Raw genomic sequence first — 15067 nt, forward strand, 5'->3', positions numbered from 1 at the left:
GGTTAGGAAAGTAATACAGAGAGTAACAGGAGGTGGAGTTCAGGGGTCTCAAGGGTTCGGGGTCCTGGGAGTACATACAGCTAGACACATGTTCTACAGTAGAGACACAACCACAACATGTTGGTGATCCTTCCCTTCTCTAGAGAGCAAGGCCAGCGGGTACAGTGGGAAGAGCAACTTGAACATGACCACAAGATTGGTGTGAGGGATGTGGATATGTTCTGCTCTCAGTTGGATGAGGCACTCAAACATCAAAAGTGTCAGGAGGTGGTGGATGCTTGGCAAAAGCACATCTTTGAGCAGAGGAAGGGAAAAAGTCAGAAGGAGTGTCAGCATTTGTTTGAGCTATACAACATCAGGAAAAAGTGTTAATGCTATATAGCCCTATATAGCCCTATATAGCACTATATAGCACTATACCAGCTATATAGCTGTATAGCCACATAGCCAAGTACCCTATTATATGGACTCTTTATAGTGTGACATAGCGCTATATAGAGTCCTATAATATAGCTCCTCCTATATGCTTCTTTAATTTCTCTTATAGTTGAAGCAAATTCATACTATACAGCACTATATGTCCTCTATACATCTTTCTATAGTGTTTTACATTTTTAAATTTAATACATTGAAAACATCACAATTGGATTATGTAATACTATTGATTTTCAATTGTACTAATTTTCATATTACATAACAGGGGTAGACATGGACCTCGTTGTACCACTACCAGTAGCATATGGTCTAGCAAATTCCTCCATTGCGTCAAAATCTAATTCTGAATCTGAATCACCATCCAGATGTCTCGTCAGATATCTACAGGACTCCCTGTATCAACAAAAATCAGCATTTACGATGAATATATATATATAAAATTACCCTAATTCAGTCCAGAGATCCTTACACAGCTTTTCCATATACATAGGAGAGCGTTCTTGGTAAGCATTGAGCTTCGACATATAATACTGATGTCTAAAAACAGTGAAATCATTGATCAGTACATAAGTGAGTGACGCAGACATGAGCTACTACCTGGGCTGGAATATTGGTTCCTTGAAGTCGACAACAACAGGTGAACCGGTTAACATGCCTTTATAAGCACATTCTCCCTAGCTGTCATATACCTGATCCGACCACTCCAATATTGATATCCGCTCCGCTTTCTGACCCCCTCCGCTCCATCCATCCTCCGCTCCGCCCAATCACAAGTCCGCATTCCGCCCTATGCTTCTGCTCAACTGCTCAACCAGTCCCCTTCCATAACCTCTCCATTCAACTGGATCTCTTTCCCCTTTTAGATATATACTTTCCCCTTCGGTACATAGACCCTTACTTCTGGATGACCGGTAATTCCTGTTACCGCTCGATCACTGATCCGACGTGTACATATTGATATCTGCTCCAACTTATGTCTTCACCTATGTAAAGTACTTACAAACTATATCCTTGGTACATAGCTTTACTACATAGTTATCCTGATCACTGCCTCATACATAGAAGTATATAACATATCCTGTACTTAGATATTTTTCCTCAGTCTTAATATTACTTGTCTTCTTGCAGTTACATCTTGTGAGAATTCTCAGTAGGACCTTGCCTCCTCTGGACACAAGTCTCAACTTGTTGTCACCTCCAACCCTCCAACCCTCCACTCTGACTTAGAGCCGTGCTCTAAGTCTTTCCCTGATACTCCACCCCTATCAACTATTCTCCCTTGTCCCTCCACATTATCCTCTGCCTTTCCCGCCCCTACCAAACATTCCCCCTGCTCCTATCCACCCTCTGCATCACTCCCTGCCTTCTCTGCTCCACTCCTAGTTGGCCCGCCGCTAGTAGCTCTTACTCCCCGACCCTCAAAGTGGACCAAAGTGGTCCACTTGTCCTATTGTCAGACAATGTTGGACCCACTCCAAATTTGGGGCACGTACTCGGCTAAGGGCGCAGTGCAAGAGCTGAAGCCAAGCCCTGACCCCTCTGCTTCCTGAGTCGGCACGGTACCTAACACTAGCAAAGGTCATGTATTAGCAACATATGACAATGAGGAAAGATATTTACTGCAGTAGCTAGTAGAGCTATGAGATTGTTGGGAAGTTTCTGGAAGTGTTCCATATATGCTATGCTCTCAGATCCTGGTCCTTGGAAAAATTGACTATAAAGAAGCTGACACAGCAGTGATGCTCTGAAAGGCAGGTTCTTGTTGAATGTCTTGGCCTACAGATATCAATTAGTATTGTACCCTTGTTGCGAAGATAGACTTACATACTTTGAGGTCCAATTCACCGCAGAAAAATGGGTCCTTCTTGGTAGTAAGAAGCCAGTTGGCGATATCACCTGATACCAATCAATGAAATACTCAAAATGAATGATATAAAAAAAAAGATACTGATTTCCTTAGAACGCATTTGCTGTAACTGAAATATCACAGTATCTCTTGCCTTTCTAACCAGCTCTCCCCTCAACTGGCTAGCACCAGACCACACCTAATGGGAATATTAGTGTCATGTCCCAAATAGATTACAATACCTACATAAGCTATGGCCCTGCTTTTTAGAACATCATTGCTGCCAATCATATCAAGCATGGGCTTCAAGGGTGAGCCTGGATCCTTGGCTGCTTCCTTGATGCAGTCCCATGTGAAGGAATCTTGGACGTCTACCGAAGGTCCAGGAAAAGCGACTTCCAAAGCAACTTTGATTCAAAGGAGCTGGTGAGCGAGATCAACCAAGGGTCCACATCTGTCCTTCTTCAATGAAGCTAGAGTAGTTAGTGGTTTGACGTTGCCTCTGGGGACACATTTCCTCCTGAGATGATCTGTGGTGTTGTCCGTGGACTCATCCTTGACCTGAATAAGCTAGATATGTTATAGTAGGTTAGGCTCAATGTTTTGCAGATAAAGTTACGTACCCCATTAGTTCTCCTAACTTCTGTGGTTGTGGTAGAATTACTATTGTCCCCCTCTTCACCACTACTATCTGCCAGTGTTTGATTGTTGACTTCAATGCCTGATTCTAATATATAATTAGTACTGTATACACACAAAAAACTGACCAACCGTCAAGAGCTGCTACAGGTGTTTTTGTTTTGGCAGGGCCAAGTGGGGGAAAAATATCAGATGGATTGGCATCATCCTCTATGTCCACACCCTCCATTGTAGGCACTGCTGCAACTGAGCGCATTCTTGTTACTGTAAAGTACATGTCATTGTTTCTGCCCCTGGTATAAATGAGAAAGTGCACCTCTTTTTCTCTTTTTGTCTGTTAAGACCTCCTGCTCAATGTCGCTCTCTTCATCCATAAAGGTATCAACTTTCTTCCTGACATCTATAACATTAACATTTATTAGAGTATTTTCCATTCATTATAATTCTGTTTAATGTACCTTCTTTACAACTGCACTCTGCTTCCTTCTTCTTCTGTGCTTGAAATTTCAAGAATTCTTCATATTGCTCATCTGGGACCTGTAATGTTGAAGCAGCTTTCTTTCGTCCTCTGGTTTTGGATACAGGGGGTGGAGGTGTGGGTGACTTACTTTGCTCTCTTGCTTTTGGCCTTGCGAGACATTGTAATATAGAGATGTAGTAGTGAAACTAATGAGGTCGTCAGAAGGGAATGAGGTGAATTAAAGCTGCCTTTAAAACTCACTTACTTGGCAGCCAGGCGCCACCTTAGTAATTGACAACCGTAAGAATACGCATCATATGAATAACAAATGTATAGTAAGACATATCATACGAAAGAATGCATGGTCTCATTGTCTACCCAGCTGTTGCAATCCCTAAGCCAGGCTGCAAACTCCTTGTCAGTCTGAAAGACAAGAGATGCCCTTGCTCCCCTGTAATCCAAGTTGAAATGTGTCACCTCACTAGATCTAAAGAGAGCCACATCTCCAGCCGCAACTCAAGAACAAGTCAGTTCTCCAGTAGGCACAAGGCCCTGCCTTCAAAATGACCAATGGGAATGACAAGACATAGATGGCGATCCAGGCTGTCTCTATGGGCTTTTGTGCACACATTGATATTGATGATCAAAGATATGAAGGGCGCAACAGGGGGAGAGCAGTTTCCAGGCAAGACTGCCATGACTTCCATCAGCAGCTCAAATTCCTCCTGCAGATAGGTCTCCATCTACTAATGTGAATATAAATGTCAAGAATAAAAATGGCATGATGACGCACCAATTTTCGAACCCACTCAAACAACTCTTCATATAACTTTGAAATTGTACCATAGATGTGACGGTGTTCATGCAAATCTTTGGATAGGTAGGGGATTACCTGCGAGTGATTGGTGCGCATGCCTTCTTTTTCTAATGCCCATGGTTGGATGTCTGTTGGAGCCTCGTGACCCTATTTCATTATTAGTGTATACCATAAGTTGAGTGTCCAAAAAAGGTCGCTCACTGAGGTACAATGTCTGTTGTACCAAGACATGTGCATTGCTTGAAAGGGTTGACACCCGGGCAATTGAGTGTTGGTCTCCCATAGTAGGTCCGGATTTTTCAATGCCACCAAAAGATTCACCTCAAGAGTAGATCGTATATGAGCCAGGAGTGCCATTGACACAAAAGCCATAAGTGAACTGTCTGTGTTTCGTAGCTCCAAATGATGACTGCTGAGATCAGTTTGAAGAGTACAACTGCAGGAATATGAATGCACTTTGGTATAATATGCATTGGAATGCGCAAGTACGCATCCTGCGTTATCTTGACACCATTGTGGTAAAGTTTCGCAAGCTATACAACCAGGGAGTGATCATTAGCTTAGTAGAACAATGTACAGCTACATACACACACCTTCATTTTCAAACCTTCGATGCTTCTCACTCGCTCCCCTGCTTCAGCATGAGACCTTTCTGTTGCGCTCCAGATAATGTTATCTGCTTTGTTCTGGGGTGCCTTAAAGCACTGGTTCTCAGGTGACAGCGGATTGTAAGAAGTCTTGATGACAATGTGCTCAACTTTGTCCTCCTCTACATCAGACAGTGGTGGACTGTAAGGGCGACTTGAGCTGTAGAATTCCTCGTAGTTGAAAGTGTGTACTGGAACTCAGCCTGAATCGCTTGGCACAGGCATGATGCATGACCTCCAAACATGCCAGTTTTTTTGGAGGGGAACGAATGCACTTAAAGATAACGAAGTCAGTTCATGCCAGTGTCATCGCAATGTCTAACACTCACTTTTGGATTATAGCGTCAAAGAAACAGTCAGACACTGAGAGGTCAGTGCAGTCGACTGACTTTGACACTGCGAATCTAGTGATTAGTGAAGGAGAGAACATTGTGTTGGCGAGTGGGGACATGAGATGCATGCGAGTGATTGTGGGTGCTATGTATTCCACAATAAGTTTTCTTTCAGGAGAATCTGCGCAATAAACTTATGTTACTGAAATTTTACAGCACAAATCAGAAGAACAACTTACTTGGTGGTGGCGAACATAGCATATTTGCTAAATTCAAATGCATAGTCCCTACCATAGATGCGACAGCAACCCTGAGCCCCAGACTGGCGATAAGTACCAAGGAATAAATGGAACCACCACAGGCAATGGCAATGAACTTGCAGCCAATTGCGTGCCATTCTGCAAAAGTTCGGTAAGAGATCACCCTAACTGAGGCATTTGGTTTGATTTCTTTCTTGTATATGTCTGTCAAGTGAAGACCAGTCTTGAGGCGTACGCTATCAAGAAGAACTGTTTGAACCAGTTGGAACACAGAAAGGTTTAGGATACGTACCTTTGGCACTTGCAGACAAGAGTCATGTAGTTCACCATGACCAGGAAGTTAATGCGGACATCCTTACTTGCAATCCCTCGACATCTCACAACAACAGAAATTAGCGACTCGTCTTCTACCAACAGCATTTGCACATGGTTGGCGATATCTTGCAACCAGTTGAGAGGATTGTGGGCAGATGAGCGACAGTGTGTAGACGCAAGTTGTGCAATCATTGTTGCTAGATCCTCACTGCATGTGATCTTGGGGTCGTTTGAGGGTCACTGATGCCATAAACCTTGCCTGGAATGAGCGCCAGCTACCTCCTCTCCATCACTTTCCCCCTCCCCCTCCCCCTCCTCCTACTCCTCCTCCTCCGCTTCATACTCCTTGGGTCCAAAAGGATCATTGCCAAGTCATGCAGCACAACACTGACGAAGCCGTAACCGACATGCGCTACATTTGCAATCGTCATCAACAAAATTTGGGGGATTGAAAGGAGGCTCAGGCAGTTCCCCTGGTGGTCCAGCATCTGTGAGTGTTGTGGATTTGCGTGCTCACTTGGTAAGGTGTGATTAATTGACATAATCAGAGCCCTCAACTTGGAATTGTGCCCTGCGATGGCCAGCCAGTGAGGGAACATCACTAGAAGTTGGTGCCAGTAACAAGTCACTTGGGACATCGAGAGTGTGTGGGGGAGAGAGAGTATCAGGCAGCCCAGGCATGGGCTCGGGTGTCCATAATTGCCCCTGCAAACGAGCTCTAGTGTTTGCAGTGCTTTGATAGGCTAACCAGAACATGGAACGTGTGAGTAATACGACACTCTACCAATAAGAGTTTGTACGCACCATCACCCTCAACTATACCATTCATCAAGTCACCTTGACAATGAGCCTCGTCAATCAAAAGTTGGTGCAGGCTAAGGAGCGCAGGAGGAACATGCACACTGTTTTCCAATACCTGCAACAGACTGTCTGCTGCATCAGCAGTGAGCAGAATTGACACACTAGAATTGAAAGGGGGCATTAGAAGTACTAACTAGCGGCATGCTGTAGGCACAAGATTCTACCAAGTCCTTTGTTGATGTGTTATTTGTATCTAGTCATGTAATGTCTGCATTTGTTCCATTCAGCTGTTTTTCCACCGTGACCATCAGAGCACTGAGCACCCAACTTCCTGTGAGTGTTATTTGTGGTGTTCATTTAGGCTGGAGTTCTCTGGACCGATCTGCTCATCCTAGATAGAACAGGCTCTCAGAACACCTCCTTTTCTGTACATTTGATATCTACATGAAACGTGTATGTGTTACTTAGGCATTGCAATAGAATAAATTTTCTCAAAACGCCCAAATATTGCCCCTAGCCTAGGGTTGTGATTGTGAGTTGCCCACAATCATGCGGCTCTCCACCAATTAGGGTTCTCCACCAATGAAACACCATGTCACCAGTTTGATCCACCTTCAGGCCTTCCTGTGGACATAAATAAGCCTCAGTAAGGCATGCTGCAATGTAGGTTACGCACGTCAACAACGATGGTCTGGTGTTGATTTGGAGAAAGTATCAAGCGTAAGTCTTCTATCAAGGTGCAATAACCCCATGTACTCAACTTCATTCAATTATGATTTCATCGATAACCCTTGTGTCCACGGTTGTCCGAACAACCTGTCTCCACCCTTTCTTTGCCCTTTCATTCAATGGCGTCATCTGCACCTTTATCCAGCCCAGATTTTGTACATTTGGAACCTAGAAGTTATAACACAGTGAGTCACTCTTTTCTATACCTGTATTGCAACGATCTGACAGGTTGCTTGTGAGATCCAATCAAGGGGTTTCATTGCAAAGACTGACGAGACATACCAAAACACAGTTGCCAATTAGGCTCGCAAACTTAGGGCATTTCTAGAGCCCCCAACCAAACCATTGGACCCTGCACACCCATCTGAAGGATTTGTGGCCATGCAGAATGACAACAACAAAGAAGTTATGCACCAAGTCATCAACAAGTTATGTCATGACGAAGTTATCTTCCAACATTGCAAAAACCTCAATGATCCTGCCAAGATTCGGAATGTGAAGGATATTCTCATTGAATTCAATAAAAGAGGGTACCTGGACAATCAAGGTATGAGCGGTGAAGGTCTCTTACTTTTTGATGCTAATTGGATCTGTAGGTCGCTGGTCAGCAAAGATAGATTGTCCAGACCTGAAAGCACCACATGTCACCCGCCAAGCTGGTGGCAGAAGCAGCACAGAAGATCTAACAGCCAGATTCATGAATTGAGTAGTGGATGTGGCACTCAAATTGGTGGGTGAATCACTCATTCATTGGACATGGAGTTCAGACTATTGCCAGAAGTATCTCCCTGGATGTGCTGAAGAATGCAAGCCTGACATATTTCTGGTGCCCTATAACCCATTGCAACCTCTTGTCCAGGATTGGCATCAAGCTGTCTCCCTTGTCAAGATGAAGCAGCATGGTGTTGACGTGCAGAAACAGGAATGGTTTGACAAGACTGCCAAGTGCACAAACACAATCTGGGGCTGTCAGGATGCCCATACATTCGTCATAATGTTGCAGTACTTTGGCGAACAGTTTGCATTTTCATTTTTTGATCGTGGAGGTGCCATTTGCCCGGATATGCTAAATATAATGGATGATAAGGAGGAATACTTGAGGCTTGTGTTGTACCTATCACTTGCTGATCCCAGTATGTCATCTGTTCACATTTATATCAACTAGCACTTACAATGCACAATGGCAGGTATGGTTTGCTTGGAGATGTCCATTGTGCACAATGATGTTGGGCAATTTGTACAATCAAAGGTTGTTGGACTCGTTCCGATTGAGATGGTACTGTTCATCAGTAATAACCTTCATGGACGTGAGACCATGGCTCGACACGTGACATTAACACAATGTCGCATCGCTGAGGCATTGCAGTCTGTTGGGACTTGGGAGGTCATGAAGAAGTGGCTGAAGGGTATGGAGGATGATGTGGCGGTAGTTGTGAAGGATACTTGGGTCAATCTCACCGCCCCCCATACAGAGGGTATGATTCTCAATTATCTTCGACTCAAGGGTGTTATGGGTGTTGCGCAGTTGCTTTTTGAGGGGCTTGTTGCCGGCCCTGCCATCCCACCATCACTCGATCAACTCCACAATCATCCAGGGATTGGTTCACTCAAGGACATTGGAGCAATAACTCAGACTGGGGGCCTCAATGTCTGGTGCAGCACCGTATACAATTGGTCTTTTCTGGGCGTGTCCACCCTTGCGCTGGCGCACAAGAGCATGACAAAGAGTGTCAATGCATATGATCGTCAGCACCCCATTCATGAAGGTAGCGAAAGCAAGCTGAAACTCATAACATGCGAAGTGTACCAGGAGCGAATGCTAACACAATCTTGGCTATATCTGCTATGCACACCAATCTATGAGTTCAGCTGTGTCTATGAGGCATTGGTTGGCATTGCGGACTGCATCAAATGTAAGTTGTGTGCTATATTTAGTTTGTGCTGCTGCTGACATAATTGTACAGCCCATGGCCAGGCATTTTCACCATATTGCATTTTGGAAAATGGCAGTGAGACCAATAAGCTTTTCCCCATCTCATTCATGCAAGCAGATACCTCAATGTGGAACATGGGCCTCGTCCGTCCAACACTGTCAGACTGGGGAGCAGTTGATCCCACCGAACTCGGCGAGAACAATGAGATTCGACAAGGCCTACTATATGATCATGCCTTTGCTTCCTGGTCTACATGATCCTCCTCCTCAAAAACAAGCCTCCTGCCAAAGATTTTCACTGCTCATACCCCGCTTGTTCCTGCCCCTGCTTCCTCTATTCCACATGCTCTCTCTATTCCGGCTCACACACCCTCTCCCAATACTCCCCCTCAATGTCCTCCCATTCCACATGCTCCCTCTATTCCAGCTCACACTCCCTCTCCCAATACTAAATGTCCTCCTGTTCCACTTTTTGACACAGCATCTACTTCCATGGTCCCATCACAGCCAGATGTTCCGTATGCTTCTGCCCCACCACCTAATTTGTCTCTGCCATTGCGTGGAGGGCGGGGAACAGGTAGACCTAAATACAGGGGACGCAGTGGTGGTGGACGCAAAGGTACTACTGAAACTATTACTGGGGAAGTATCACCCTCAACTGCTGCCAGTGGTCAGCCACCCTCCGATTCAGTCTCTTCTTGCCTATGCAAACGCACCCTTACTAGTTCGGCTGATAACCCACCAAAGCGACTTGCTTGCTATGTGCCCAAGGTCCACATCAAGCCCAAAGATGTGGTGCAAAGTCTCCAAGTTGACATTGCAGGCTATGGGTCTCCAACAACGGATGAGGATCTGGAACGCTTTGCAGATAAGGGTGGCATCTATGAGTTGACAGTCTGTATTGACAACCATCTTCTTACTCCAATGCTGATTACATTGTGTGTGTAGGGCACTCGCACTTGGATGGCCATTCAGACGATGCTCGCTCAACAACCAGGTACAGATGTCATTCGACGCGAGATAGTCCATGATCTGGAGGGCTACTATTATGTCATCCTGACACTCGCCTTCATGTTTGATGGGCTGTACGCATTGAAAAAAGTTCCAAACACTGACATGGCAAGTGGGGCAGAGATGTGGCTTCATAGGTGGCTTGAAAATACCATCGAGATGGAGATTTGGCAAGAAGCGGTGGAGAAACAGCACTATCTTGGTACCAATGCAGGGTTTTCTATGGTGGAGGGGCTGTTAGGTGAGGACTGGGCGATCAAGCCCGTGAAGATGATGTTGAAGGAGATGAGAGAGCATCTTTTCACTAATGCTGCACCGACCCACTCAGGAATGCTCGACATCATCACCAATGCCCTTGTCAAGATACGTACAAATCCTGATCTTGCCCATCTCTGCAAGCCTCAGAAAATGACGATGGAGTGGGCAAAGGCAACTGGTGGCAATGGGGTTCCCAGCCGCTCTTCCATCCTTCCTACACTGCGAATGAATTTGCTGTATCATAAGGAGCATCAAGATCCAGAACTCAATCTCTTTGCATGCATGCCCTGTCCCCTAGTGCAAGAACGCAGGGTTATGCCAGGCACCTCATCACAGGCCAACAAACCCACAGGAGGGAGAACAGTGGATCACATGAAGGTGATGACGGTGCAGGTCACCCTTAAACCGCTTCGCTCAGACTGGATGTCTTGAATTTATCTGATTCGCTTTGAATGCACGCACTTACATTATCGTTATGGATAGCCTTCTATTTCTTCATGGTATCTCTATGCACACCGAAACTTGGTTATGTTGTATTCACAATGTTCAGAGCTACTTTACATGATTCAATGCAATTTCTATTTTGATCACAAACAGACCTGACCTAGATGCTCCCCCTAGACAAATTCCCTGTCCTCTTGTTTGAATACAGTTTCACTAATTTCTAATATGGTGTCCAGCAGACATATTTCAACTGAGGTGCCAATGCTTTATAAATGCCCTGCTGCAGGCTGCATTCGCTCATTCAGCACAACACAAGGACTCAATTCGCATCTCTGAAATGCATCAGGCTATAAGTGGTATAAACTTGGGAAGAGAAGAGAGCTGGATAGAGAGAATGATGAAGATATGGATGAGTTCAGGATTGAGGGTCTACCTAATGGGCTAGCGGATGAGGTGGATGAGGCACTTTTTCATTTGATTCCTCTGGGCCCTGATAGTGAGTCAAAATATCAATTGCTTCTCACATCAGGCTCACATTATTATTTAAGGGATGGACCACGATGCCCAAGACATGATGGATGTTGACATTCCCATACATGACGACCACCCTGTGCCAGGTCCATCAAGACATCCACACTCTTTACAGGCGGAGGGTGACACACGCGTAACAGAGTCCCATCCCACTGCAGGCAGAGTCATACGCATTGACCAGTCAGTGCATGCAAAATGGCGATTACAGTTTGGATTGTGTAATGAAGCTGAGAGTTCAGTGCCAGAAGATCAAGATGATGATAGTTTATTTTATCCCTTCACCTCGAGACCAGACTGGCAGGTAGGATGTTGGGCGGTGCAGGAGGGTATTGGACATAAGGCTTTTGATAGATTATTGGCCATACCAGAGGTAAGTCACTTATGAGCTTGTTGTTATATTTCTGATATATTTTCAACGCTAGGTTAAGGATTGTCTTGGACTAGCATATCACAACACTCGTGGACTTCACCAGACTATAGACAGCATCCCCCCTCATGCTAAATGGTAATCTACATTTTTGGCCTTTGCTGATAAGCCTGATCATAAACATGAACTGCACTACCAAAATCCAGTAGACGCAATCAGGACTCTCCTTGGCAATCCTGCCCATGCTAAAGATATCATATACAAGCCTGCAACTGTATTCACCGACGACACTCATTCTTCACACATATACAATGAAATGTGGACTGGTCGTTGGTGGCATGCCGTTCAGGTAAACTATACAAACATTAAATGTATATGCTTCAACTAATATTAACTTCCTAGGATAGACTTCCAGAGGGAGCATCAGTTGTGCCAGTCATTATTGTCACCGACAAAACCCAGCTTACAAGATTCTCTGCATCAAAATCTGCATATTCTGTATACCTGACTTTGGGTAATATACCTAGGGCCATTCAAAGAAAACCAGGGCAACATGCTTGTATATTGATAGGCTATCTATCGGTAGACAAAATTCTCAAGAATGAGCTATCTGCCAGAGAGGTTTCTGCTAGAGTCCACCATCTATTTCATGCCTCCTTGCACATTATTCTTGACCCTCTGAAAGAAGCTGGGAAAGAAGGAATAGAGGTTGTTGGGGAGATGGACTTGTTCGCATGGTATTCCCCATCCTTGCCTGCTATGTTGCCAACTATCCAGAACAATGCTTGGTTACTTGTACCAAGTACAGTACCTGTCCTAAATGCCGTGCCAGAGCAGAGGAATTGGCAGAAATCCAAATGTTTACTTGCCGTACCCAGCCTTGGACTGCCTCCATCATTGATGATGCCAATATCAGCACTACCACCAATGCAGCATTCAGAAAACAGTGTATGTTGCATGATGTTGCTGGAGGCGTCTTTGAGCCTTTTTGGCTTGAATTTCCTCACTGTGATATTCATCTGGCAATTACATCTGATGTCCTACACCAGCTCTACCAAGGCATGTTTAAACATATGGTAGAGTGGTGTCAGGAACTTATGGACGAAGAAGAACTGGACCAGAGGCTATGCACACTTCCTCCATGTTATGGTGTTCGCCATTTTCACAAAGGCTGGACTTCATTGGGTCAAATTGGTGGCAAGGAACGCAAACACATGGCTAGAGTACTATTGGCCTGTCTTGTAGGCAAGGTCCCCAGGGGAGTTATTCTAGCCTACCGCGCTCTCTTGGATTTCATATACCTCTCCCAATACCCAACTCACGATGACACTACTCTGGAGTATATGCAACAAGCCCTAAAGGACTTCCATCATCACAAGGAAGTCATCATCAATTTGGGTATCAGAGACAATCTCGATATTCCAAAATTTCACTCATTACAACACTACCTGGAGAACATCCAGAACTTTGGGACAACAGATAACTACAACACTGAGATGTTTGAAAGATTTCATATTGATTTTTGCAAAGAGGGTTGGTATGCATCTAATGGGAGAAATGAGAAACCTCAGATGATTGCTTGGCTTACAAGAAGGGAGAAGGTTGCATCTTTTCAAAGCTATCTACAGATGACTATGGAGGATGAAGATGAAGAATTTTCCCACTCCAGATTTCAAGATCAACATATAATCCTCCCCAAAAGCCCTCATCAGATTCATCGCCACATTGCTGATATTATGCTGGACCACTCTTGCAATGGCTTTAAGAAGGATCTTATCTTCTATCTCAATACTCAAGTAGATCAACCTTATTCCAGAGCTCAACTTCAAGACATTGATCTTCCTCTCAGTCATATAGACATTTACCATGGGTTCAAATTCTGTTTGGACTCATTAGGTAATGATGTTGACTTTGATTATGAGGAGTTGGATACAGTCAAGGCAAAACCTCCAATGGGTGGCAAAGCAGGATGCTTTGATACAGTAGTGGTAATGGATGGGTCAAATTGTGAAAGTACTGGTTTACAAGGTTAGTTGTATCACACTCTATAAGCAAAGTTCTTATAATATTTGATGTTAATAGGTACTAGAATTGGACGTCTCAAAGTAATATTTTGCCTGCCACAACAACTATATGGTTCTGTCCATCCAGTCTGGACCAAAGAACCTCTAGCTTATGTTGAGTGGTACTCTCCACTAAAACCAGCAGCAGAAGACTACCATGAAATGTACAGTGTTAAGAAACCTTTGCCTTCTGTTGTAGACAGTACATTGGCAGGTAAAGTTATTCCGCTGTCATCTATTAGACAGACTTGCCAGCTTGTTCCCAACTTTGGAAGAACTGTGCCTATGGATTGGACTTCTGATAATGTATTAGATAGATGTGATTCCTTCTTACTTAATTGTTTTACTTCGAAGTATGCTTACCAAACTTTATGGTAACTTTATAATACAATGTGTTTCCTATAGTGTACTACAGGGGGCTAGAGCTGCATATAGCACTGTATAGCACTATATAGCACTGTGTGGCACTATGTACTCTGTATAACACACCCTTCTCTATATAGCCATACAGTTTTTCCTGATGAAGGAGGGCCCTCCACCTGACTGGGAGCCTTCTGAATAGTTTTTTGTGTTAGAGTTGTTCCTATAATATGGTTTGGTTTTTCTGGTTGGATGGGAGTGATGTATTAAATGGGTTATGTGACATTATTGGAGCAGTAGGATGGGAGGATGAGAGGAGACAGGAGATGGGAGACGGGAGATGGGAGACGGGAGACGGGAGACGGGAGACGGGAGACGGGAGACGGGAGAGGGGAGACGGGAGACGGGAGACGGGAGACGGGAGACGGGAGACGGGAGACGGGAGACGGGAGACGGGAGACGGGAGACGGGAGACGGGAGACGAGACGGGAGACGGGAGACGGGAGACGGGAGACGGGAGACGGGAGACGGGAGACGGAGACGGGAGACGGGAGACGGGAGACGGGAGAATGGGAGACGGGAGAATTGGGAGGAAGGGCATAAGTCAATAGCAAGACACAAACTTCAGTCTCTGTTAAGGTCGTGCTCAAGGGAAAGACTACTCAAAGGGCTTCGGCTTCAGCTCGTGCGCTGTGCCCCTTACCCGAGTATGTGCCCTTAATTTCCAGTGGGCAGAGGGGAAGTCCAACGGAAGTCCAGGGGAGTTCCAGAGGACAAACGTTGGTGGAGTTTGGCGGAACTCCGGAAGACTATGTGGGA

General features: G+C 44.9%; 5 protein-coding genes across 5 annotated transcripts; 3 read left to right on the forward strand and 2 right to left on the reverse strand.

The window, feature by feature from the left end:
* Positions 1-3907: 3907 nt before the first annotated feature.
* EDB91DRAFT_1054817 (uncharacterized protein) lies at positions 3908-5982 on the reverse strand (the record flags this gene model as incomplete). Its single annotated transcript, XM_041313860.1, has 6 exons — positions 3908-4123; positions 4174-4344; positions 4956-5004; positions 5174-5357; positions 5416-5672; positions 5729-5982. Coding segments are annotated over 6 exons (1131 nt in total), but the record flags the coding sequence as incomplete, so codon positions are not given.
* A 300-nt stretch (positions 5983-6282) lies between these two features.
* Positions 6283-6733, reverse strand: EDB91DRAFT_1249521 (uncharacterized protein; the record flags this gene model as incomplete). Its single annotated transcript, XM_041323104.1, has 2 exons — positions 6283-6494; positions 6556-6733. 2 exons carry the CDS (start codon positions 6731-6733, stop codon positions 6283-6285), a joined length of 390 nt encoding a protein of 129 aa, XP_041176122.1.
* A 929-nt stretch (positions 6734-7662) lies between these two features.
* Positions 7663-13858, forward strand: EDB91DRAFT_1249522 (uncharacterized protein; the record flags this gene model as incomplete). The annotated part of the gene is made up of 15 exons (XM_041323105.1): positions 7663-7828; positions 7878-7940; positions 7992-8011; positions 8060-8414; positions 8469-9194; positions 9246-9462; positions 9493-10108; positions 10163-10861; positions 11282-11423; positions 11476-11828; positions 11881-11963; positions 12045-12174; positions 12228-12339; positions 12397-12650; positions 12704-13858. 15 exons carry the CDS (start codon positions 7663-7665, stop codon positions 13856-13858), a joined length of 5091 nt encoding a protein of 1696 aa, XP_041176123.1.
* A 39-nt stretch (positions 13859-13897) lies between these two features.
* Positions 13898-14266, forward strand: EDB91DRAFT_1054857 (uncharacterized protein; the record flags this gene model as incomplete). Its single annotated transcript, XM_041313869.1, has 1 exon — positions 13898-14266. One exon carries the CDS (start codon positions 13898-13900, stop codon positions 14264-14266), a length of 369 nt encoding a protein of 122 aa, XP_041176124.1.
* Positions 14267-14478: 212 nt separating this feature from the next.
* EDB91DRAFT_1082945 (uncharacterized protein) lies at positions 14479-14859 on the forward strand (the record flags this gene model as incomplete). The annotated part of the gene is made up of 1 exon (XM_041315561.1): positions 14479-14859. One exon carries the CDS (start codon positions 14479-14481, stop codon positions 14857-14859), a length of 381 nt encoding a protein of 126 aa, XP_041176125.1.
* Positions 14860-15067: the final 208 nt, after the last annotated feature.

Source organism: Suillus paluster (assembly GCF_016628075.1).
Source record: "Suillus paluster strain FC165 chromosome Unknown EDB91scaffold_34, whole genome shotgun sequence".
NCBI lineage: Eukaryota > Fungi > Basidiomycota > Agaricomycetes > Boletales > Suillaceae > Suillus > Suillus paluster.